Raw genomic sequence first — 26,678 nt, 5'->3', positions numbered from 1 at the left:
CTTTATTTTATTAACTCTCTTCAGTGCTTCTGCAGCCCAAGTTCCATCTTTCTTGTAGTTCTGATCTGAAGTCGCTTTGGTGCCACAGCAGTCCTTCTGGCAGTTCTGGCTCTTGGGCTGTATGCTGTCTGGCCAACAGTCTGTGGAGCTTCCCAATTGCTTGACTGTGATGTTGCCAAGTGAGATGAGGAAGTCGGTGCCCCGGCAAACTGAGGCTGGGCTGGGAAATGAAGTGTGGCCAAGTACCATGGACAGGGCCCATCCATTGTCTGCTGGAGCCATTGCTGTGGTCAGGGAGCTCGCCTTGTTGGGGAGCACCTGGTATGGACGCAAGATCTTGGCTGCATGCATGACATGTATCTTGCATAACATTTGGTACTCCAGATTTCTAACTACTGGCAGAATAACTTCTCTCTATCAGCCTTACAGCTGTAATTTCCCCACGGTCTGTCCTTATCAGCATTCATTTGTTAGAAGGGAAGTTACTCCAGCACAGACATATCTTGTGCTTAGGGATTTCACTGCTAATAGAGCCTAACTCCAAATTCCTTTAGAAGCATTTCATACAGTATTTCGTTTGAGATGTTCCTGCCTTTGTTTACTTAATCTCCTTGTTAAAGTGACAAACTTTAGTCTTGCGTATATTAACATTGTTCAGTGACATGCTGCAGACAGAGCTGAAATTTAGATTAATCTGCTGTTAATCCTGTATGAATTGATTATGCCCCTTTCGTAATTTACAGTAGAATTTTTGGAAGGGGATGAAAGCTGAAGATATTTCCAGAGCACTGATTTGTGTTGTGCTAGAAAGAACTATTTTGTCACACTGTATTCATAGTTAACTTGCGTGCAATGGATTGGGGCACCAAAGGGATAAAATAATGCATCTTCTTATACTGCTAGCTGAAATAACGCATTCAGCATGTGTTGGATCTCAATCATCTTATTTCATGCACTTCAGAAAGTCCTATCTGAATATTTGGAGATTTTGGATAAATGCAGCGTGCCTGATTTATTAAGCTAAATCTTAGGCTTGAGAATGATCGATATATTCACTCAGTAGTGACATTGATTGTATAGCCTGCCCATTTCAAGTTCATGAGGTGTTCAGAAAGCATTTTCTTAATTTGTAAAGATTATACCTGTTGTGCCTTGTGCTAGCGTGTGAAGATATGGGCTAAGATGGAGAAATCAGATCACAGCAAGTCAGATCTGTAGTGACAGTGCTAGTTCAAAGGTTTAGCATTCATTGAAAAGGGGAAATAAAGTTGTTTGTAACTGAACCTGCTGTAGTAGTAGGGCAAGATTCTTCTGAGTTCCCTCACACCCTGTGAAAAGGAGGGAGGCAATTTTGGTGAGAGTTCTGCTTTATGAGAGTTCATCTTTACCCAGGAAAGGATATTACTGTGCTTCAAGTCCATGAAAAATGCTGCTGCTTTGCCTGAGACTATGTAATATTAATGAACATAAAGTTTGTTGGTTGCAAGGCTTGTTAAGCTGTATGCAGCATTTTGTAGCTTCAGACCCTTTGTTTGCGGAACTTATTCATCAGTTCTTGTGTTGACTTCGTAGCCGTGAATGGTGTTTTCCACCTGTGCACAGAAGGCAGTACAGCTTTAGCATATGAGCAGCCTCCAACTTTGACAGGTGTATCTAGATGGCAGATTTTTAAGCTTTCTCTTTCTGACCTCATTACAGTCTGTGTGCTTGAAATTGTCTGTTCTCAGGCTTGAAATTACTGCAGTTGAAGGTGATACTGAAGTCAGCACCTCTGTAGTCTGAGGAGCAAATACAGCATGCAGACTTTAAGTAGCATTTAAATGCTGGTGCATTTGAGGAGTTAAGCATCTTGAGAAGAACAGTTATTAAAGGCTAACAGCTCGTTTATAGTCTTAAACTTTGTGTGAGCCTTTAGCTTTTCACAGAGCTGGAATATCATGAATCTGCTAATAGCAGATATCTTGCCTTTTTGAATTAGAGATTCCTGCTGAGTTGCACCTGAAAGATATACTCTGGAGTGAAAGATGTTCTTAACTTTGTAATCAAAGTCTTTCTGACTGTATTGCATTTTTCAATAAGATAAAATTTAGGTAGGAATTTGGGAAGTTGAATTTGTTCAGTTAGAAATGCACTGACACTGCAGGCAGGTTTTAAAAGTTACCAAGTAGTGCTGAACAGTGAAAACGCTGGGAGCTGTTGGCCTTTGTTAGATTGGAAATAGCGACATAAAGATGACTGACTTTATCTGCTTCCTGAACCGTTTAGAGCTTAGACTATATTTATTTCTAAAATGAAGCTGAAGAAAAAATCGCCTGAAATAAGAATTCAGAGTAACTCCTAGGATACCTGGTAGTCTTGACAATATTTCAGACTGATAACCTTTAGACTGTAAGCTGAATCTGTGAATCTTGTATTTGTACAAAAGCTGGTTTCTGGTAAGAAAAAATTGCTCACCTCTTCTGTCTGTGGTTATTCCATATTGACCATAGCTTTAATCAGTGAACACAATGCATGCAAAAAATACTCAACAATGACATATTTTAACATTGAAAAGACACCAATTTCCTGCTAGGTGCTTTTTTTCTCGTTAAGTAGAGTTATATCTTATCCTGAATAGCAGATGTCTTCCTTGTTTGTGCAAAACATAAATTCAGGGAATATGTGCAGAATGTGAACGCAGAAGGTCATAGCCTGGAGCACTGCAATCTTGTGTAATACTGTTAAAGGCAGCAAATAATTCTTTTTAAAAATATACATTTCTTTTTATCTTTTAGGCAGTATTTTGCATTTCTGCAGAGCTTTGCACAGATCCTGTTCCCATGCAAACTGATGAGGGAGAAATACTGGAGGAAGGCAGTCCCAAGGTCAGTGAGGTAAACAGTACGGTATTTTGGCGGATCAAGAACTTGCTTGGCTGAAATGGGAAATATGTGGAGTGAATGTTGACTACTGGTGATATTTTAAATAAATAACTGCATGCAGTAAATAATATTTATGATGCTGGAGGCATTTAAAAGTAACATTTTTAAAAGCTTTCAGGAACACTAACTTTTTTTGGAAGCTAAGGACTGAAAGCATCTGCGTTAGGGTGCTGCCAGGAAGATATGTGGGAACTCTTGAAAAGAAATACTAACTTTGATCGTGTTCTGTTTGTTAGAACTGTAGGGGTTGTTGAGGTTTCTGTCCTACACACCCACCCTGTCAGCTAACTAACTTGAAGAATTAGGCATGCGAGTGCGGTCTTAGGTGCAGGTATCTGTGTTTATATTACTGATTGATTGGTCGTTCCATCTCCTTGCATGTGTCAGCATGTGCTTTGTTGTGAGGCTGGACAGACTGTTACCTGTGAAGGTATCTGTGATACTACACATACATTGTTGAGATGAGGTTGTTTGGTTTGCTGTTAAATATAATAGGAGTTATGTCCTGCTTTTTGCTATGGAGACCAACTTCCTGAAGGTGCATGTGTTGAGTCATGAATGACTTTGGTTTACATAATGTCATGTTCATTATCATATTCTTCAGTAGGTTTGTAAATGTATTTTACAGTCCTTTCTTAATCAATTTGTGTTAACTTTGAAATTAATGCATTTTAAAATATGACTTTAAAGTTCATGAAGATCCAAATCATTGTTAGCTTGTTGTTTTCCTGTAATGTACTTCAATTGCAGCTGAAAAAGGGAATCATTACAGGACTTTGTCATTATCAGGCTGTAGCCTTCTGGGACACGTTCTCATAGTTCTATGCTCTAATAGAACAAAACATTGTTTAAACTCTAGTCATCATGCTAGAAGGTAACTAATTATTATAGAAATGACTTGATGGTTGTCCCGTATGTACTTTGGGGACTGTGTTAATTTTAAATGGATTTAAAGGAACAACACTCAATAGGTTAGGAACTAAGAAACGAAGACATATCTGTGGGTGCGCCTACACCCACTCAGACGGTTGAAAGCGACTCTTAACAAGAATGTGGTTACAAGTACCAATGGAGGATATTGATGAGAGGAGACGTCATGGTGTGTTTAATTATTGTGTTCAACAGCATGGCCATTGGTGCTTAATTATCATCAGGCAGAATGTGTGTGTGTACTTATATATGGATATATAGATACACAAAAAGCTATAGTGCTTGTATATGGATATATACACACACAAAAAGTTGTATGTATTTGTTTGTGTGTATGTATGCACACACATATATGCATGCCTATACGTACATATACATACACACGTGTGTATATATGAGCTTTGTATTATTTTTTTTCTTTTGTCTGTGTGGCAGAAAGTAGACTGAGGTGATACTCTTGTGAAATTTACTCTTTCTCCAATAAAAAGCATTCTTTACTTTGATGTGCTCGATTTTAATTGGAATGGCAAAGATTATAAGCTTCATCCCAAATTAGGTGCTCCAAAAAAGTGCAGAGCTTAAATTCCAAATAAAGTCTTTTAAACTGACTTTAGATCCCTGAGTGCATATGCTTGGATAACAGGTGTGACTCAGAGTTGCACAGAATTGGTATATGTTAAGCAAAACATTCTCAGGACTATGTCAAGTCCTTCTCCTCATCCTGTGATACACAGGGCTACACACTGGAGAGTACGCCCCAGTGTTTGTTTTGACTGTAAGTAATAGTTTCAGGAGAGCTTTGTGACTATAACAGTTGAAGGGTCTGTCCTAGAAAAACTGAGGCAATGTGTATTTCACTGTATTGTTTTGTATCATTAAATGATGCCCTTCATTTAAAAGCATTCACATGATCTACTGAGCCATTTTCAGAGAGATTTTATTCCCTAAGGACTATTTATTTAAGACTTCAGTAATATGTAGTTCAGTTTTTCTTCTTGCATCAAGACTGTCTTTTTTCTCCTCTGCGGGGCAGACTCTGATTTTTTGGAAGAAGCTTGTTTTGTTCCTCAAATACATTAATATAACTACCTATTAATTTGTATTTTCTTTGTTTCTTTCATTCTCACCTTTTATTGTTTAAAAACATTATGTTGTAAATAAAACTGAGCTATATAATTACTGATGTGCTTATTGTTCAGATCAGCGGATCTTCTCCGTGTTTTCTTTTTTGTTCTTTTTTTCTGGGTGTTTATGCTCACATTCAAATCCAAGTGATCCTTTTGGACTCCCCAGCTTATACTCTGTAGTTCCCACAACTTACCTGTTCTCTGGCCTTCAATAGAAAATGATTTTTCAGCCTGTAAATCGTATCTATATCTTCTGGAGTTTTATTTCCTGTCTGCATTCAAGAAGGACATTTAGTATATTAGCAGCTCCTTTGAAGCTCTTTTCTTTTAAACATTGTAGAAATTAAACTCACAGCTCTTAGGCCTTTTATGACTTCACTTGTTGCTGATTAAGCACGTTCAAGCTACTTGAGTGACAATAGGTTTGATTTATATCTTATCATGTTAAGGCACCATTTGCCTTTGTTGTGGATAATTCATTTCTAGCCAAAAAGAGATTTGTGCAAGTGATGCATAAAAAGAAGTTACCATTTGTGTGGTCATTCCTAGCATCTTTTATCGGCTTTACCAGATTAACTATGATAATAAAGCATGCAAGGTTTCTTTCTTCAGATTATTTCTTTACTCTGCAGGCCTTCCATGAGAGTACTGGGCTATTCTTGTGAAAGGTAGAGGAAGACAATGTTGAACTTGGTTTTATATCTTTTTGTTTATATCATGTTACATAAGGTGACTGTGTTTTGCTATTTTTTTTCTTTACTTAAGGTCAAAGTTAAAAGCTACTTTATGTCCGTATGAGAAAGACCCAGGCCTACATGTTGGAATGCCTTGGTATCAGCTATGCTCGAAGCATTTCTACTAAGTAGTAAATGGCCTTGCTGCCATTGTGCTCTATGCATTTTTTTTCTCTTCAAAATGCTCAGGGGTCTGGCTGGTATTTATCCACGGTTCAGAATTTCTCTCCTATTGTAGGTAGGCTTGAGTGAAGTATTGTAAGGTTTTAGGGATGATACCAAAATTGTCCTTCACTGAAATGTGATGAACATCTGAATATGGAGATTTGGGTACTGCAAGAATTAACATTTTTATGGTGCCAGTCTCAAAATAGCTTTAAACATTGTGGCCACTCAGTGTCATAGGGTAGGGACTGAAAGATAGACCATGTTTTATTTATTTATTTGTTATTTTTGTCATTCATTCTTTCAAAGATTGTTTTCCAGCAAGGAGCGGGCTTCCCTCTCTCCACAAACCACTGTATGTAGGCTGGACTTGGGGAGCCTTACTGTCTTGACAGATTCCTTGCCAGGGCTTTTCATCTAAACTGGCTCTATTGTTAGATCTCACATTTTCTTCCTTGTTGCCAGGCTGTCAGAAAACACGCTTTCTGTGAGCATAGCATCAACATAGTAAAGACAGCAGGCTGTCAATAGCACACTTTTGATTCCAATAATTAGATGATAATCACTCCACTGAGGGAAAAGAACACACACAAAAGTAACCTTTTTCAAATATGTTTGTGTTTTGTTTTGTTTTTAAGTAGTTATTTTTGACAGATGTGGAAGCCTTATTTCACAGCAAATATTGGATCTCTTTTATCTACCTGATCAGCATAGATAGCACACAACAATGCATCACTTTATAGAAATAATGTGGTGGTGGGGAGGTGTCTGTTTTGTGTCTTTTCAGCATCTTTTTTTTTTTTCTTTAAGAAATTCTTCCTTCAAACCCAACGATTTCTCCTGCTACTTGGATTATGATTTCTTTTTTTCTATGCAAGTTGAATTTCTACATACCCCGGTGGCGCACGGTGTTAGAACCGCCGCTTGCAACACCGGAGGGCCCGGGTTCAAATCCTCCCTGTGGTGCAAGTGGTAGAACTGCCGCTCTGCTACACTAGAGGGCTCGAATCCCGGGAGTTGGACTTGATGATCTCTAAGGTCCCTTCCAACTCGCACGATACTATGATACGATTATTGAGCTTTTTCCATTAGCAGCCTCAAAACTTTGAAAATATCAGCAGGCGCCGAGCTGCTTTTTTGTGGCTCATTTCTTTTCAGCTGTTTTTATCCATCTGTTAAGGATTGTTGCCCAGACAACACTTCTACTTTCTTTCTCAGTTGTTCCTTTATGGTAAATTATTGCAAGGGGGAGCTAAAAGTTTAGGCCTGATTTGGAATATATTTTTTTAATTATTTCAGTATTGGCAGAGCTTAAATTGCAAACATCTTTCCCCAAAAATGCAATTAAAATTTTCACATCGAGTGTTGTAATATTTCTCCCTTCCTGCCCTGATAATCTTTCATCATTCACTAAAAACCTATGAACTTGCAGAGAAGGAGGGTGATGACCTGCATAATATGTGGAAAGGTGTTTATGAATTGTGGGTTTGGTTCCATGCTGTAGGAGAGAAAGTAGGAAAACAGCTTCTCCTGTCTGTTTCAAGTATGGCTGTTTCAAAACCAGCAATGCAGAAATCAAAGCTTGTCCTGTTATTTGTCTCTCTGTTCAGTGCTGCTCATCAAACTGCCTTGAGGAAGTTACCTGTTAATCACTGTTTTATTTCAAGTTGCCCACCTGTTCTTATCTGCTAGTGAGAGTCTTATGTTACTGCCTTCGTGTTCTCATTTTTCTTGCCTCTTGGCGTCTAATTGTGAACTAGCATTTTCCTTCTGTTTAAATCACTTCAGAGCTATTGATAATGGCTGTGGTTGTTTTATCTGGAGGCATTCACACTGAGATAATGAAAAGGTTAAAAAGTACAGAATGCTCACTCAAAGATTTAAGCTGTTGAAACTAAGGAAACTTAAGCTTGCCAGAGTAGCATTTGTATTTGATTTGATAAATTGCGTGTTTTGATATTTATAAACAGAAATTAGAAGCATTGTTGGGAGGGCAGTGTTGCCAGCTGGGAGATACCTGTTACTTAAAAATAAGGAATGGTTCACTCACCCCTTCTATATGGGCAAGCTGTTCTCAGTTTTTGGTATTCAATGTTAACAGGATTGAGGTTGTCAAAAGTTAGGCTGGTGTCACTTTTGGGGATTTACATTTAACACAGTAAGAAGAATATCATATTTGAGTAGTTAATTAACAGTGAGTCTAAAACCTTGACACTTCTTAATGATGCAGAAATGGGTTTCTATTCGGGTGGTGCTAAATAATTTTAAACATTCAGGCTGAAGGCCTGCATAGTGATGAACTGAATTAATAACTCTGTTACTGGAATTGGGGTGGCTCTGTTTTTGTTGTTGTCTTCTTTAAAAAGCTGTTTCCCAATCTAGTACTGGCTTTTGGTACCTGGTGCTTTCAGGCTTGTTGGGTTCTCTTGCAGTATGAATCCTCACTACACTTGGCAATATTGGCTTATTACAAAGAGCTGAATTTTCAACCTTGTAAACCCCTGGCAAGTCAGAGTTTTCAAGGTTTTCAAGTTAGGTTGCTGTCAGCTCTCCTTTGGGTCCAGAAGAGTCCTATTTTTTTGCTTTTTATCAACTGTTCACCATATTGTGTGCCCCCAGTGGCGCAGTGGTTTAAGCTGCTGCCTGCGGCACTGGAGGGCCTGGGTTCGAATCCCCCCTGTGGCGCAGGGGTAGAAGTGCCACTTCGCTACACAGAGGGCTCGAAACCCGGGAGTTGGACTCGATGATCTCTAAGGTCCCTTCCAACTCGCACGATACTATGATACTATGATACTATGATGATATTTTTGGAACTACCTTACTCTAGCAATTGTTTAGCTCTGCTTGGAGGTTACTCATAGAACCTCCAGCATTTGTTCCCTGGTATACAGGGTATGTTTCCATCATTTGGAATGTGAGTCGTAGGAGTCTTTGTATAAAATACTCTGTAAGGTCTCTTGGAAGCAGAGGGGGTATCTGCCCAGCAGGCACTTACCTTATGCTTCCCTCAAAGCATAAGATCAGCTCTGGGCACGCAGGGAATTTTTAACAAAAATCAGAAGTAAAAGTCTGCTCATCTCTCAGTGAAGAGTGGAGTTGGTTTAAATCTTATGTTAATAAAGTCATACTTCCTTTTAATGATGTATTCTTAAAATGTGTTAAAATGTTACATCTGACTTCTCACCTTTTAAAGGCAAATTAACAGAATCCCATTAAGCATTTTGTTTTTGTTTTTTCTCTTTAACACTGTGGCCAGCATATATGACCTAAATACAAAAGCTCTACATGTTGTCAAACTGTCCTTTCATCCAGCCTTTTCCTATGTACAGTCCATGTGGAGGGTATGTATTAGTATGGAATCATTCCAGTGAACAGGTGTGCATCTGGTTTCTAGAGGGGAAAAAAACATGTCAGTCTCAAATAAAATTCAGTTCAGACTCACCTTTTCCATTCTTTTAAAGGTTATTTTTCATGAATGCTTTCTTCAGTGCTGTTTTCCTGGCTAGTAGCATCTCAGCTTCAACTGATGACAGCAAATGAGAAGATGCTGTAAAACGAGGGAAAAAAAACCAACACAGAACAAATGAAGCAAACAATGTTTGCTTAAAAGATGGCTCTGCATCTTGGAACTAATGTAGTATAGCCCCTTTATGATGTTTTTGGACAGACAGGGATTGCTTTGTAGGTTCACTTAGGAAGCGTCTCTTTTCAAACCAGGTTAGTATTGGTTTACAATTAGAGACTTTTCCACCACCTTCCAGAATACTGCTCTTTGATCTCATTCCATTCAGCATTGGCTTTAGAAAAGTTTTGGAACTGCTTGTAGTGTGTATGAATGTGACGTGTTAAGAGTGCTATGTAATCAGCTACTTAACATCTCGTTGATGGGGAAAGCATTGATAAATAATCTTACATCTCTCCATAGTTTGCCAAAGACAGTACCTGGGGAGGAACTTGAGCCATGGGCAGTAAAGCTTTTCTTAGCCTTGGAGTTCACATCATTTGTAGGCTGATCAGTTGGGTTGGTTCATTGAACAGTGTAACACTGAGTGATCTCATTGGCTTCATACATTTGCATGATTCTAAAAGGACAGTTGCATTTTCACTCAGTGATCTCAGTGGGTCTAAATTTGTTTCAGTTTCTCAAACCTTTTTCTCCCCTCCTCTCATTCCATGTGGAAGAAATGAAGATGATGTTTGTGAAGAAGGCTTTTCTTTTTGCCTCTAAAAATAGCGATCTTCATCATTATGGTAGATTGGAGAGTGTGTGGACAGCTAAGAACATGAGAACTCTGGAAAAGACATTGTGCAGTGCCAGTTTCCCTGAGGGTAAAAGCAACATTAAAAGCACATTCATGTTTCCTGCCACTTGTTTTAAGTCAATTTCCTCAGGCATTTGGTTAGTTGACAAGAGTGTATATTGTGGAGAAGGTATTGTAAAGAAAGGAGAATGCAATAGCTGCCTGCAGATGCAGTAAGCTTGCGTGGAATGAGATTGCTAAGAGATGTTGTGGAAGTGCTCTGAATGCACCCAGATACAGAGTGTTCATTTGTGATTGCTAGAGAAATAACTTACTCTACTGGCATTTGACTTTTTGTTTGAGGATAAGTTTGTGATGTATGAAGGAGTGGTTCATGTGCCCCCCAGAGATGTGCAGATGCTGCAGTAGCTCGGCAGCCTGTTGGATGTCTCACAGACTTCAATAACCCTGAGAAATTTGGAAAAAAAAAAATACAAGCCAGCCATCAGCCTGTGTCTCTGTTACAGCTGAAGTGAGCTGGGATGTGCATTCTGATTACTGCTGCTTTTTTGTTCGTTCTTGACAGTGGTCAAAAGTGGATGCCTAAGTAAGAGGCTAAAAGGGAGGTTAATGCATACTTGCTGAAGGCTCTCAGCCTCTGGCTGTTTGTTGCTCAGGGACTTTCTGGGCCGATAGTAGTTCCTGTGTTTATAGTCCACACAATAATTTGTCTCTTGTAAACACAGAAAAGGAGTTCTGTCCTATCAGATCTCTTAGTGACGAATAATTTCAGCACTTCTTTGCCTGAATGAAGTGACATAAGCCAGTCCTAGCAAAGAATATTTATGGCCTAGTGAAGGTGATTTAATGCTCAGGGAAGAAATGTAATTCAGTTTTTGGTAATATAATGATCATCTGCTTTCTCAGTACATTAATAATTCTTTGTGCCAGTTGTTCATTTGTGGCAACGCATCACCTGGCGGGTCTAAGGGGAAGGGAGCAGTTAACTTGTTTTCTTTCTTCTCTGTCAGGTGGTTAACAATGTGTCTATTACAGTATCAGCCACTTACAGATGTCAGTTTAAACTGCCATAGCTTGTTCGTTAAGCCTTTAACTGAATTGGCTAAATAGCCATTGGCAGCATACAAGTGGCTGCTCCAACTAATGGTCGAGGGCTCTCAAGTCCGATTTTTCCCCTAAATATCTGGAAAACACAAAAGTTTTTGCTGTTGCTTTTCTTTTTTTTTTTTCCTCAGAGTTGTACCAGCAAGCTACAATTCCTGCCTCATGAAATGCTGCTGGTTTTTATTGGAAGAATAATACAGAAAAGAATTTAATTGAAAGATGCTCATTTCTTATTAAATACAGATTTTACTGAGATCCATTCTGTATCCTTACAGAACACGCTAACAAAAGGATGGGCTCCATTATCAGCTGTGGCAGGGTATGCAGAACGCTTGGATTCTGAATACTTTATATATTTTGAGCCTGAATTTGCTGAACTACTATTCAAAGCTTTCTTAGCTTCAAAGTTGAAGATTTCAAATGGCTTTTTAGATACCCTGTCATGAACAATCTTCAGTGACTTGAAGAAACCTCTTTGGTGGTTGAAGGTGTTACTAGAAAAACAGTTTTGTGCTGCAAACAGTGAAGTATCTCAGAGTGCTTCCAGACCAAGATTCAGATAAATTATTGTATATATTGATGAGTTGTTGCATTAGAAATACTTTACAGCTAAGACAGAAGTGAAAAATATTTTTTCAGTCTTTCCTATCTATACAGTAGGGAAGAGAAATGTGGCCAGAATCCAGACCTTCTGGGCGTTTTCAGTGTGTGACTCCTGTCATTAATATTCAAACATCTGTTTGTTTTAAGCTTAGCAGGAAATTCACGTTAAGCTGCCGTGAACTTCATAGAATGTAAGTTAGTGTCTGCATCTCAGAAGTTAGCAGAGAAGGTGAGAAGATGGGGCGTGGTTCATTTCTGCAAGTGCAGATGGTAAGTTTGAGTTGGTGGTAGAAGAAAACTCCGAGAGTTGTTAAGCCAGGTGCTGCAGTGGTTAAGTGAAACACAAATGACATGAGTTACACAAACTCTATTCTTAATGTCTAACTGAGCTGTCATTTGTAATCTGTCCCCTTGCTTTGTTAGGGTGATGCATGTGTGGTGTATGTTACTGTGTTGGCACTTAGTGTTGAGTCAGGACTTGAGCTGTCATTGGGATGAATATACCAAACGTAGAAACCAGATTAGAGATTTCAAAAGGTAGTCATGTGAGTTTTAAGTGTGTTAGCATGCAGAAGAACAGTCGATGATTAGCGAGGAGATTGTGATCTATCAGTAGGGTTGCATCAGTAAGCTTTCACTTCTCTTTTTACTAACAGGAAAACCAGTTAAGGCTGCATACTGGTAGTAACATTGTAATGCACGACCGAGGTGCTGATGAGAAACTTGAAGAAAACAGCGATTAGGCTTGGAGCTGATTCTCATCTTGTGCTGGTGTTTTGTTGTGTGTTGGGGCTGTGCTTTCAGCAACATTGCAACGCTGTGCAATACAGCAAGAACCTGCAGGGGTCCAAAAATTCAGACAGCTTCTCTGTGTACGTTGTCTCCAGGGTTTTCCTGTGTGTAGTTCAGGAAAATTCTTTACTTTCTCACTTGAGGAAAAAAAGGAAAGTTAAAGACTGGGGGTTATTATTATTTTTTTTTCCCCTTTAAATTTGGAAATAGCAATTTAAACTTTTTTGGATGTTTTCATCTGTGTACTGAAATCAAGGTAAAATCTCAAGTTTACACTGGCACTAATTTGTGCCAAGCAATTTGTGCTGCTCCATGCACATTCTGAGATACCAGCTCGCTGAACAGAAACTTATTCCTTAAGAAAATCATTTGAGTGTTTGCAGCTAAGTTGCGCCAGTTTTATTCAAGGAAGTTTAATTAGACAGTTTTATCTGTTGCTAACAAGTACAATTTACCCTTAGTTCAGTTTTTCCAAAGTGCTTATATTAAGTCAGGCAGAACGGTGACTCAGCTCTCCTTTCAACTGTGGTAGTGATTACATTTCTGTTAGACCTCAAACTGTCTGATATTTCCGACAGGTCCTTCTAGCAGCTTGGCATTTATAGTTTCCACAACTGCTAACAACAGTGACTGGTGACTAATTGCTTGAATTTTAATGATTAGGTTGTGAAATTCTACTTAAAGCGCGTATTTGTGAGACAAAAGAAATGCTGATGGCACGTTTGCAGTAGCTCTGTTGCTACTGAAGAGCAGGGAGGTTTACTGCTCTTGAAGCAGTAGCTGTGGTGAAACACCAAACAGTCTTAAACCGGACCTGCAACCGGCTGTGCTAAATTAAGTTTAAGCATGGGAAGTAAACTGCTGCATTCTGCAGACAGCAGCTTTTGACTGTTCCTCAGTGAGGGGAGTCTAGTGCTATGCTTGATGAGGCTTTCGGTTCATGCGTTGGAGATGCTAATAAATGAAAGTTGTTTTGAGACTTTGTCTCATGTTCACTCAGGTGGCTGGTTACTGTCCTTGTTGTTATTTAAAAGGTAAGGGGTTTTTTGTTTGTGAATGATTTCTTTTTTTTTGCTTGATTTTTAAGAAAAGGATCTGTTGAATGGGAAAAGGTAGTGATAGCGATAGTAGCTCTTTGGTGAAGCTGCATCAGTGTGTTTCTATGACTGGTGCCGGGGGGGGGGGTGAAGGCAAGGAATACTGTTTAAAATGAAGTGTAGGATTTCTTACAAGGGTTTGTCCTATTCCTGAAAAAGCATTTGTTTTCTCATATGCTCAATTCAATTTTGTAGGGCTTGGATATTTAACGGAGATGTTGAATTGTGTTAGGGACGTGTGCTTTCTGACATCAGTGGTGAGGACAGATGAGGGTTTTGCTGTGGAAACTTTCTAATCCTTCAAAATATGTCAAACAGGACATTATCTAAGAACTCCAGACCAGGTATACTTCCTAGTGAAATCCATTAGGGTTTTATTGAAAGTATTTTTAGAAAGAGTGGAATAAAACCGTGCTAACAGCTGTTGGACTTCTGGAAAGGAAAAAGAAGTACTGATTTGTTATGTCTGAGACACTTTTGTTATATCTCATTCTTTAGAAACTAAGTATTGAAGTGTCTAATTGTGAATATCTTTGGGAATGTATATAAAACTGCCTTTTTGTATTTAGATCCCTCAACATGTAAGTTTTTTCTTAAAAAAATTGAATGCTCAGATGCTTGGAAAGAAAGATTAAAATAATAGAATACAGAATTTGACAACTCGCAGTTCCTCTTTTAATAAAAGCAGGTTTTCTATCAACTTTCCTCCCCTGCTGTTCGAGGGTCTATTTCTGGTTCCTGCTTCCAGCTGCCAGAATCTTGAAGCCTTCGCCATCTCTTGCCAGGAGAAACAGGTGCTGAGAGCACTTTCTTTGATTCTTGGAGCCCATAGCTCCCCCTGCAGTCCTTCTAAGAAAGTGAAGTGCCTTTATCCACAGACGCTTTAACTCCATCAGAAAAGGCCACCAAGTTTGTCAGGCCTAACTTGCCCTTGGTGAAGCAAGTTCAAGAAGCAGTCAGTCAGGTTCTGCAAAAAGAGGCTAAGGTGGATCAGACCTATGGAATAGCCTGATGCGTAGAATCACAGAATGATTTTTATTGAAAGAGAGCTTTTGGAATCATCTAGTCCAACAACCTTGCTGTGGGCAGGGATGCTTTTCACTAGATCATGTTGCTCAGAGTCCTGTCCCTTTCACTGTGTAAAGATGGTCTCCTTGTCAGAAACAGAAGAGCTTGTATTGTTTGTTTGGTCATCCTCCTGTACACAAATAAATCTTCATATTTATATGGATAGGTAAAAATGCATAGTCAACAAGGACTTTAAAAATTCAGTGTTGCCAATTATGTTTGTACAGTAACAAATTGCTGATTAATTAGTATGTGTTACAAGTAACAATATCCTTTTATGTCACTTCTGTGAGTGTGTTTTGTTTAAATCATAGTGAAAAAGTGCTATTTGTTACAACATTATCAAACTGCTTTGTTGCGTGTGCATTGGTCATGTGTTGCTTTGTGTTAATGCAGATCTGGGCTTTATTCACATAAAATCTTTCCTCTGCCTCAGACCTTGCTTCGTCCAGAGCTTTTGTTCTTAGAGTTGAACTCATTGTTTCATGTCCTCCCACCGTTTTTCACTGTGGTGAGCCTGGCTCCTTGCTGACATCCTTGTAGGTATGGATAGACACCCCAAAACCATCTCCAAGCTGAACAAGCATAGATCCCTCAGCCTTTCCTCACAGGACAGATGCTGCTGGACCAAGCATTTCAGTGGTCACTACTGTAAAAGCCAGACTGTTGTAGGCCCACATTGTGGGTATGTTTTCTTGTGGGGCCCAAAACTAGATGCATTGACCAGTTATGGTCTATTGAGTACTGAGTAGAGAGAATAATCAATTTCCTCATCTACTGGCAAGGCTTGTATTAATACAGCCTGGGATACTGTTGGCCTTTCGAGCCTGGGCACACTGCTGGCTCATGATCCATTTGCTGCCTGCCAAGACCTTTTCCACAGAGCTGCTTCCTAACCTGTCATTCTTCAGACAGTATCTTTGCCAGGGCCTCTCAGGTGTGGTGCTTGCAGCTGTCCTGCCTGAATTTACTGTTCCTGCTGCTCCTTTCCTCCAGCCTGTCTAGGTCCCTCTGAATGGCAGCCCTGCCCCAGCTACGTTGGCTGAGCCTGACCACCTCAGAGTTCACTATTTTGGCCCTTCAAGTCTCTGGTAAAGATGTAAAGATAATTTCTAAGACAAACCTCTGCAACATCTCACCTTTTGCCAGCTTCCTCCTACCACCCATTGACTACACTCCTCTGGCCACCCAGCTGTGTTTTTAACAGTCATCCATTCTATCAGAGTTGAAAGTTCCCTGATATTCAATTTCTTAAAGTTCCCATGTCCTCTTCTAGCGTTCCAAGGCATTTCATTGTTAGCTTTTTTTTGCACAGTGAAAACCTACCAATTAATCTTTATTTCATGCATTCAACAGTTCTTATGTTCATGACTATTTTCTTGCACTGTGATTAATTTTATAGGTGAAGTTCTTGTAAGACTTTACCATTGCAGTTCTTTAAGCAGCCCAGTGCTAGCCTTCTTTTTTATAATGCAGATGATTTCAGATAATTCTACCTAGTGTCTGAAGTAAAGCTTACCGATTCATATTCAAAGCAGATTTGGGTGTTTTTTTCCAGTTGCTTTAAAACAGATTGGATCTGGACCTACAAGAATGTTGTCTGCAGCCCAGGCGATTTGTAGTTCTTAATTATTTGCCTACTCTTCTCTTTGAAATGGTAATTTTGATAGATATGCATGCTAGATAATAATCTTCTTGAGCAGCTCTGCTACCAGCGTAATTTACTCTACATTTGTAGTAAAGCAGCAGTTTTATTGGCAATACTTTGGCAGTTGCCTTGTTTTGGTGTTGATCTGACATTTGAACTCTCATTCAGATTTCTTGTTTATGATCTAATAAAATAAGTTCCCATCCCATTCTAAATTTTTGTTGGTTTTAAAAGCTTTCTATTTTTATGCTTGAATTTTTACAAATTCTTCTTCTCTACATTAAACCAAATTTCTGTTTTGTGTGGGAGCCTTCTCAGCTTAGCGTTATACGCGCTCTGTGTCATTCTCTTTTACTCCCAAGCATTAGATTTCATCCCTCCTCCTGGTGTTGCCCACAAACCATTCCCTTGCTTACCATTCATGTGAACTGTACTCATTTCAAACCAAGAGGCATTCCTCAACTCAGCTGAACATAGAATACACTAAACAGAGTCATTCATGCCAGAGTAGCTCCTGATTTCAGGTTGTATAACAGTAACTTATTAACCACTTTACCCTCCCTGACAGAAGCATCCTGTTTTGGTGTGCCTCCACAAATCTGTTATCCCAGCTTTTTTGGTTTTAATTTGCAACAGTTCAACTGGTGGAATACCTCTCACATGACAGTTTGAGAGCAGATGTTAGAATTCTTGAGAAGCAAGTGTAGGCTGAGGTACAGCCAGATTCGAATGTGTTTGTTGTGGTGGGAATACATGCATCAAAGTGCAAGTCGTTCACTAAAATGTTTGCAAGTTGTTTGCACATTTCTTTTTTGCTTTCCAACTATGCTTTTAAACAAAATGACTGTTTTGACTATTGGTTGCATGGGTACGTGTTTACAAGTGTGAGTTTACCGTATGCTTTCTTTGATTGACTGTCTTCTGGATGTTGTTACCAGCATATAGTTCTGTTTCTCAGTTCAGTTGGTGTTTACTTAGGGCTGTGTTTGTGAAGGAGAAAAATGTAATTTCTGTTGTCCTTGCTAGACAATTCCATGCAGATAATGGTTTTTTGTCAGCATTTTTCACTTGTCAATGTGATCAAGACAGAAATGAGTAGAAGTTATCTCTTCTTAGGGGGGGAGGGACACAAGGGAAAGCCTAGGGTAGTGACTGTTGGTTGGTTTATGGTTTTGTTTTTTTTTGCATGTGTGATTGTTTGTTGATGTTTTTATCCTTAAGGGAGTAACTAAATTTATGTTATCTTTACAGACAGAATAGATCTTTCCTTTCTATTCCTAGTGTAACATAGTGGATCATGGATTCGTGTGTGATCAGGATTTATTTGTTTCATTTCTTGTATAGCCTGTTGAACATTGCATTATGGTCTGCTTGCCGACTTCATATAAAGAAGAGCACTGCTAACCATGCCTGGAAGTTTCCATAAAATACTAAGTGCATGTGTTGAATTTCTGTAGAAAGAGAAGAATATTCTGCTACCTTTGCAAGAGCTTCTGGCTGAATGAAGTAATTAAATGAAGCGTGCATAATTAATGTACAAATATAATGCAATTCCTCTTTTGCGATGAAGAGATTACTGAAAATGTGGGCTAAAATTGTATTTAAAGAGCAAACAATTAAACAGAAAACTTCCTTAGTGCCCTTGGAATCTTTTATCATGTGAGCCAAAGGAAATGCCTACCTTATGTTGTCATTGGAACAGCATTTATTTGAGGTTCCCTCAGGCCTCTTTTTTTACCCTGCTAACTAAGCTAGATATGTTCAGTGAAAGTCTTTTGCGTATAAAAATATACTTTTTACAACAAATAGTCTGTTTTTACAGCCGTTTCTATCTGTAGTTAATTAGTTGTTTTTTTTACAAGAAAAAGAAAAGGAACTTTTTTGGAGAGAGATCATGTTTAGACAAATGTGGTTTTGTTTGTTTTGCTTTTCTTTTTAATTCTTACATTATACACAAGGAAGAAGCAACAGAAGTCACACTTGCTCAGAATCATGAAGGATGTCTGTAAAACGACTGATAAGTCTTCTGCTGTGGCCATTAAATCATTAAATCGTTCTTCTTCCCTTGCAAGATTTTCTGAGAATTGTGCAAGAAAACGATACCATAGCAATGGGGATGGAGATGAACATATGTTGCTAAGAAACTACGTGGTCTGTTCTGGACCAGTTGCTCTGATCAAGTGGCTGCCTTAAGTTGTTGCATATGGAAAAGAGCCACTTTAGGTGATGTGCGTTTTGCTCCACCAATTCTGACCTGCAATGCTTGCCTTTGCAGATGGAACATGAGGATTTTGTAATGGAGGGGCATGGCAAGACTCCACCTCCTGGTGAAGAAAACAAACAGTGAGTCACATGTTTATTTAAAAAGGGCCTTACCATCATAGTAAATGGTGTGAAGCACTCTTGTCTGAATGTGCTGGGAGCATTGGTTGGTTGGTTGGTGCTCGCCCTTTTGGTTCATAGATACCGGTATTTAACAGTGGATAGCAGCTGAAAAAAAAACCAATCAGGATGTTGACTTGTCTTACATTTAAAAGCATAGAAATATGCTTTGCAGTTTCAGAAGGTAAATCAGAATTTGCTGTGAATCATTCTGGAAGCTTCGTTCTCATGTACTAAATTCCGCTTTTTATTTTTAAAGTGAAAATTTGTACATTAAACGTTTATGTATTTCTTCTTCGGGGAAATAATTTGAAATATGCTAGAACTAGGGGATCTTTCTCTTGTTGTGCAAATGGTAGAGTGGTTGTCTTTGAAATACAAGCCTTAATTCATTAAAATATGCTGCATGGAAGGAACTGAAATTGTAAACAAAATGCTTTTTTAAGGATGAGCAATTGAAGATCCTGGTACTTAGCGGTATAAGGAAAAAAGCTTCATGGGAGGAAAAAATGACAGATTTATATTTGTAAAACATATGGAGAAAACGGTGTTTCCAATGACTTCAGACTGAAGTCCAGTAGCAGAAGAGCAGAGCTTGGTCCTAAATGAGTATTGCAGTAATGGCTGTATTCTGTATTCTTTCCTTTGGCTAATACAATGGTAATTTAACGTTGGTATCACAATCAAATGTTTTCCCTGACATACCTTTTGGAACAAGCAGGAAGATTATCTCTAGCGCAAATCTTTAATCACCAGCCCCCATTCCCAGTGTGCCCAGTCGGATGTCACCTCATGATTCTGTTGTCACTTTCATCAGCTATACACTTGTTGCAGAAAGGTTGGCATTCGACTCAAGTTGAAGGTCTTCCTCACCTTTCGGATCAGCTACTGACTAAGTTGAACTGCCTCTGCAGCAGTGAGAAAATCTTTCTGAAGTAGCCAAGATGAGCTTGGGGAAGTTCTAGTGCTGAGTGTGCACATTCTTTCCATCATGGAAGCGAGCCAAACTTCTCAAAGTAATTGCTGCTATTTCTTTCTATTCAGGCTGCCCAACTTACTGTGGTACCAAGAGATACAAAGCTTACTGAAGTAGGAAAGTAGAAACTTTCAGAAAGTTCCGGAAAGAAATCAGTGCAGGAATAAAATGTGAAGAGCGGGAGTTCTGTTTCTGCCCTTGTGAATTACTTATTTAGTTATAGAGTAGTACTGTGTTGTTACAGTGAGGGTACGAGAGACATTGTATTGGATTTATCCTAGTCTTTTGTTTGCTGTCTTATTTTAGGTGCAAGTGGAAGCTGTGGTTATTTTACAGTTGACCTGATTTCTAATTAGAGCTCTTCCAAGTGCCTTACAACAGCTCTGTTCTCCAAAACTGTAGTTACTGGAAAGAGAATGACATCAGTGATAGGCAGGAGTGATTTTTTTTAATTCTCTAACTAATAAATGTATGTTTTTGTGTACCAAATAAGAAGTCGATAGAAGTCTTAAAGTGCAGTTTAAGTAATGCAGCTAAGAGATGAAAATAATTTTGTGTAATTTCAGCATGATGCTGGGAATATTATGTTGTGGGTATTGCTCTTGAATTTACCTTGATCACTCAAATCTTTTTCTACCCACAATCTCAAATTTTTATCTACCTAACAAAAACTGCCTGCTGAGATGGAGCTTAACACTTGTAAGTGACATTGATCTGGCATCCAGAATAGATGGAGGATTGTCATGAAAAGGTCCAGTAATTTATATTTTTAATTTACTCCAGAACGATCGTGTTGTCTTCAAAGCTTCTTGAACCAATCCCAAAAGGAGAAGGGGGGGGGGAGGGAAAGCATTCAAGAATTACTTCCATTATGTATTAGTTGAGCATCCTGGAGTAGGTCTATGATGGTCCTTAGAGGGGCTTAAGGGCATCTGAAAATGAGGAAAAGCTGATAGCTGCTACTGTTTAATTTAGAGATTAGGAGGTTTGGAGTCAGGCGAACTTTTCTGTGTGTATAGATAGATACGTGATGGGATTGCTGATGTTTCCCTGTGCTGCCCAGTGAGGCAAGAAGCAGTGGAAACAACCTGAAATACAGAAAGTTGCACTCAAGAAGGAAAGGAAAAAGAATCCCAAAAACCATGGGAGTAGTCAAGCAATGGAATAGGCTGCCCAGAGAAATTGTGCTGCAAGATACTGAAAACCCAGCTGGATGCAACTGTAAGCAACATGCTGGAGTTGGCCCTACTTTGAGTAAAGGGTGGGATTAATCATCTCCAGAGACCCCTTCCATCCTGAATGTTTCTGTAGTTCTCCGTGTCTGTATATTCAGTGGTGTCTTCCTGCTTGGTTGAATTAAAATCAGAGCTTATTAATGAGAAGAAATAGATGATAAGTTTGAATGAGGGTCAGATGTTTGCTACAGACATAGACCAGATGAAGACTAGCCTTTTCCAGCTGTTCCTCAGACTTCATAGTGTGCTCCCTCTACAGCTGTGCAGATGGAATTTTTACTTTTTGAGTGCTTCTGATTTGCTTTCCTGAAAAGCCGACCATGTTAATTGAACTGCCTTTCATCTGGGTAATTCCACTGACACTGTATTCAGAAGGTGCGGTTTCAGCAACTGACCTGTGAGGGAATTAACTTGCATCAGGGTGCTCAAGGAGTCAGCAAGTGTTAACCTTCAGCAAATCCAGATATTTTTTAATATTTAACTGCATTCCAATGGATTCAAATAAGATTTGAATTGGCAATGAAAAAAACAGAAAGAAAAAGACACTTCTGAGAAATGTTCAATGTAAGCAGTACTTCTCAACTAGCTGCGGTTTAGTTTGAAATTTCCTTTGCAAAATTGCAGCTGTACAGTGGGCTGCAAGGAGCCGACATCTATGGATGAGTTCAAGCATTTTATTTCTGAAATGCTGGCTATTTTAATGCAGTTTGATCCAGGGATAAAAATGTGACACAGCAAGAGTACCTTCTAGTATTAATAAAAAAGAAAGAAGAAATGGTATAATCTCACTATTTTCTGTATTGAAGGTTCTTGTATTTGCTGTATTGAATGAAGTACAAAGACCAAATAACACTATTTCTCAGAGCAAATTCTCAGCTACAAAACACTATTTTTCAATATACCACTGTTAGCTGTGTTTTTGCTAGCAATGAACACGAGCCTGTGTGCTGTGCTCATAAAAGTCTGCACCTGCAGAGACAACCCACTGTTTCACAGCTGCCATGACAGCGTAACTGCTGTTTCCCATGCAGCCTACCCTTCCTTGGCCTGAACAGGAAGTCAGAAGACACCAACAGAAGTCAGAAGACACCAAATCCGGACTATATGGGGAGGTATGGTAGGATGGCGCAGCCAAGATTGGCGGTGTGCTCCACAGTCTTCAGACTGGTACGGGGCCTGGTGTTGTCTTCTTCTCTGGCCTGACTATGCAAGTTTGGGCTTTCTGCTTGCTGTCGTGATGTAGTGGTCAGAGTTGATAGTTTTTCTGGGTTCCAGGAAATCCGGAAGGACCATCATTTGTGTATCCTAAAAGAAAGCACACGTCACTTTGCCCTTTGAGGACCACATCTTGAACTTATTCATCCATTAGGAATTCATGGGCTGTTTTGACTCTTGCTCCTAGTGGTGATACCACATCTTGTCATAATAATGATGTGCTCTGGAAAGCTGTCACCTTCAGCCATGTATTGATTCAACAGATCCTGAGATATCTACATACAAATGTCCTTCCTGTTCCTGCATCAGCCTTTGTGAGACCTATCTGGCACAAATATTGCAATATTTGAACATTGCCACCAAAATTCTCAGTGCGCTGAAGCCAGTATTCAGCTCTGTTCTCTGGTAATAATCCACTGACTTGCACTGATGAGCTGCTTGAGAGGCTCTTCATTTCATGATGTAGCAGCTGTTCATGGACATCCAGAACATGGCTTGTCTTTCACATGGCTGTCACCACTGCTGAAACGCATCACCCGCTGCCTTACTGTGCTTACGTCCACTGTTTGGTCTCCATCAACATTCAGCAAGTGTCAACGAATATTGGTGGGTGTAATTTTTTCCACATGGAGGAATTCAGTGACAAGCTTTTGCTTCATCCGCACTTCCATGTCAGACACCATTCGGTCAGACCGTCCCTCTGCTGCCCTCTGTCACATGGCAGCAAAATGTAAGGAAATATTGGTGAAAAGGCCATATCACCAACATTCATCTCTGATGTCGCAGGCCAGTATAATAAAATAGGAGGTATTACTTTTGGAGCAGCCCTCCTAGATTGTATGCAGGGTCTTTGGACCAGTTATTTACAGCATTAATATAACTCATCTAGATTAGAACCAACTTTTATGCGAAGCTATTCATTCAAAATCCTCCGTACAAGTGAGATATGGAACGGGCATACCATCTCCAGTCTCGTGAAAGACGTGCAGTTTTACAGCTGTGCTGCAGTGAGGGTTGCTGCTAATGCTGAAGTCCACACTTTCATGAGTCTACGTGGGCTGCTGAGACTGGAAGCAGCTACCTTGAGCTGTGCTTCTCCTCAGGCAGAAGAGCAGTTGAATTCTCAAGAATTTTTTTGACGGTGCCAGCAAAAAGCTTCTGAGGATCTTACTCAGAATTTCAAAATAACCTCCAAATCCTGAGATTATCAACTCCATTTTGTGTATGTAATTTCTATGTCACCTCGACTTCTCTTGACATTTGTGGCAAACAGTGCTCTTCATTGGACATCAACATCAACAGTTATGTTTAAAAGTAAAGCTCATAGCTGATTCTTTTCATGTAGAATAAGCTCATTAGATAAATGCAGCCTAAACCTGTGCCCCTCTCTCCCCTTCCCCCTTCTCTAAAGCATCCTTTGACATCCGAACATGCCACTGCTGCGATGTGTGCTATGTATGCAGCGGCCAAACTAGATGATTTTGTCACAAGAGTGTTGCAGTTCTCTCAACATGCTTCAGTTCTAGTAATAATTCAGACTAGCTCTTGTATTGGCATTCGATTAGCAGACTTCTGCCTTTGAGTTTTTTTATGGTTTATTTTACTTCATTCGAAATTTGAAAGGATATGGGAGGATGGGAGACCACGAAACAAAAGCTCAAGGTGAAAACTGAATAGCTGTTCCAGCTGAGATTCAGGAATACTTTCATCAGCTTCCCATTGTAGAAGACCTTTTTTACTCTGTGTGATGGAGTGGCAGGACAAGTTTGCATCTCTACCTGTGTGTGTAAGGGGAAAGCCTGAGGCACAGAAAAACATTGCCCTTTGTTGTGCAATTGAGTGGGCAGCAATGGGTGAGACAGCAGTGTGTTCTGGAGCTGTAGAGCAGCTATGTTTTAGTTTTAAGACTGGTAAGTCAATAATGTTGAAAAAGCTGGCTTGCACTGCTTAAGATACAGTACTTGTAAGCAATGTGACAAGAAAAAATATGCAGAGTTTATACTGAAGTATTTTAACTGCCAAGGGATTCATCAGTTCCGTTCCATATTTTATTAGTTGAATGTTCGGGTTATTTTTTTTCTTCTTTTTATACCTAACATTAGAGGTATTTATCCCCAAGAAAATTCTTACCTGAATATTCTATGCAAAAATCATTTAAATTAAGTATTTAGTTCTGCAAGCTAGTCTTAAAAATGTGTGAAAATGTTTTCAGTTGTCATTACATGTTTTTAAGTTAACTTATTTCACCTACTCACTCATTTTTCTTTCAAATCTTGTATTAGGAGATAGCAAACATTTAGCATAGCATGTCTTTCTTTGTCATGAAGAGATACCAGCTTTCCATGGACCACATCTATAACCTCCTCCATTAGCGCAGTGTCATTCTGCAAGCATTTTCTGACTATGTGGAAAATTGGAAAGTAGGTGACTGAGGAAAAAGAAACAATTGAGATCACACAGAAAAATATTAAATCTGAAGGTAAAGTTTCCACTTACTATTCACGTGTGTTTGTCCTGCACTGCTGCTAACACTGAGAGGAAAAGGATTTGTGGACAGTACACATTCTACATGTGAACAATATGATGCTGCTTTTCGCTGGCACTTCATAGCACTTTCTTCCAGATGTCTTCTGGTAAGAACAGCCCAGTTTGTTGGTTTTTTCCAAGATCTGCACTTGTCCTGCGTAGGAAGCGCGCAAAACCTACTTCTGAACTTAGAAAGAAGTCTCTTGGTCAGACAACACTGCATGTGTAGTCTTTCCAAAACAAGAAAAACGTGCACTTCTGTTCCAATTTGCTGATCTATAAATATAGTATCACAGATTTCCCAGTCGATATCACACTGACACCAACACCACTATTGATTTCTCTCATCATTTAGTTCTACTTGTAATTCCTAGCAAAAAGGAAGGGAGTTGTATTCTGATTTACCGCCATCTTAAGCACCTGATGGTACTTCGAAGCAGAGAGCATTTGTATACTGACCAAATTCCTAAAATCCCGGAGCCTCTTTATTCAGACATCACCTCCACCCCCTGCTCCCTCGTCCTTTTTAAGGACTACCTACAGGACAAGTTCATTGTTCTGGCAGTCTTTCTGGTTTGGTTGCAGTGGCTGTTGCCCCTCCCTCTCCTAAGCAGACACTTCTCAGAAGCTGCCCGAGGTAACTGCCTTCTGATGCATCATTTATATGGATGGCTGGAAATTGCTCTCTTTTCAGCTGTCCATTGCTCTGAGATAGGAACTGATGAGTGGCATCTTAACAAGAGTGAGATGAGTTGCTTACAGGTTGACCTGTGATTATTCTTTGTTTCAATCTTTAGCCAAAACATGTCTCAATAGGTTTGACTTTTTCTTTTCTTGTTCTTATCCTGCTCTTCTCAAACAACTGCTTGTGATTCACAAACTGAAAATTGATTGATGTCTGTGTTAAACGTTACTTGGAAAAGACACAGATCCAAAAATAATTGCTAAATACTCCATTCGTGATTTCTCTCCTACCTTTACGTGGAAGACCATTTCCTATAAAGTAGCTTTTTAGAGATGGGCAGGAAGCGTGGCTTAAAGAAACTGGAGGACAATTTGATTTCTTACTCATTCTCCCCACTATTGGTTCCTCTTAGTATAACTGTCACAAAGACTAATAGGAATAAAACATTTAGTAGTATCCTGCAAGTGTTTAGACAAGGAAATCCCTGCAATGCATGCATAGATGGTCATTAAACAAAACTGGTATTTTCCATTAGTAAATTGAACGTATTATTTCTGGCTAGTATATATAAACGTATATTTATTTCAACACTTCCCAAAAGAGGAGATACTGTCTTCCAAAATGTTTGTAAAACAGAAGGAAGGGGGGAGAGGGAAGGCTGGAAGGAATTCTGCTTTTCAGTTTCCTGTCGATGCATTGATTTTTTTAATATATATTTTCCTATAGCTTGTTGTTCAACTGAACCACATGAAAGTAAAAAGGCAAAAGTTGTGCTGCTCGTGGAGGTATTTACTGCTGAAAAAAGCAGCTTAGTTTGTAAACAAGCACTGCTTTTAGCTGAAAAAATATGAGGCAAATTGCTTGGCTTGACATTTTCGAATTGTCAGTAAAGATGTAAAATGTGAATATAACCTCCCATGATTGCATTTGGATTTATTAATGACAAAGCTTATTGGAAATGATCTCGGTTTAAAGAAAAAGAAACCACAACAAACTGAAGTAATTATTCTTTTCAGTAAGATGCATGTTCATAAAATAAAAGTTGGAATGATTTTGTATTCATTCCTCAAAATGTAGCAGCGTAACCTGCTACAAAACCTGAATAGTCAAATAATAGCAACAGACTTAAATAATTTTCCTTGCTGTTCTTTAAGCGTCAAGAATAATTCTGAGCTCCTTCTCTATATTCTCTGTATCACGAGCATAAT

General features: G+C 39.1%; 1 protein-coding gene across 9 annotated transcripts in view; it reads left to right on the top strand.

Moving 5' to 3' along the window:
* TNRC6B (trinucleotide repeat containing adaptor 6B) overlaps positions 1-26,678 on the top strand; it is a 125,290-nt gene that overhangs the window by 18,977 nt on the left and 79,635 nt on the right. For 7 of the 9 annotated variants that reach the window (XM_072342552.1, XM_072342506.1, XM_072342536.1 and 4 more), the window contains exons 3-4: positions 2,775-2,864; positions 18,727-18,794. In XM_072342552.1, the coding sequence (XP_072198653.1) occupies positions 2,820-2,864; positions 18,727-18,794 (113 nt within the window). In that variant the 5' untranslated portion in view covers positions 2,775-2,819. The remainder of the gene's footprint in view (positions 1-2,774; positions 2,865-18,726; positions 18,795-26,678) is intronic. The other 2 variants (XM_072342484.1, XM_072342553.1) reach the window with 1 other exon arrangement.

This window comes from Excalfactoria chinensis, chromosome 1 (genome assembly GCF_039878825.1).
Source record: "Excalfactoria chinensis isolate bCotChi1 chromosome 1, bCotChi1.hap2, whole genome shotgun sequence".
Classification (NCBI taxonomy): domain Eukaryota; kingdom Metazoa; phylum Chordata; class Aves; order Galliformes; family Phasianidae; genus Excalfactoria; species Excalfactoria chinensis.
Note: the sequence above shows the minus strand (reverse complement) of the source record. Positions and strands in the feature narration are given on the sequence as shown.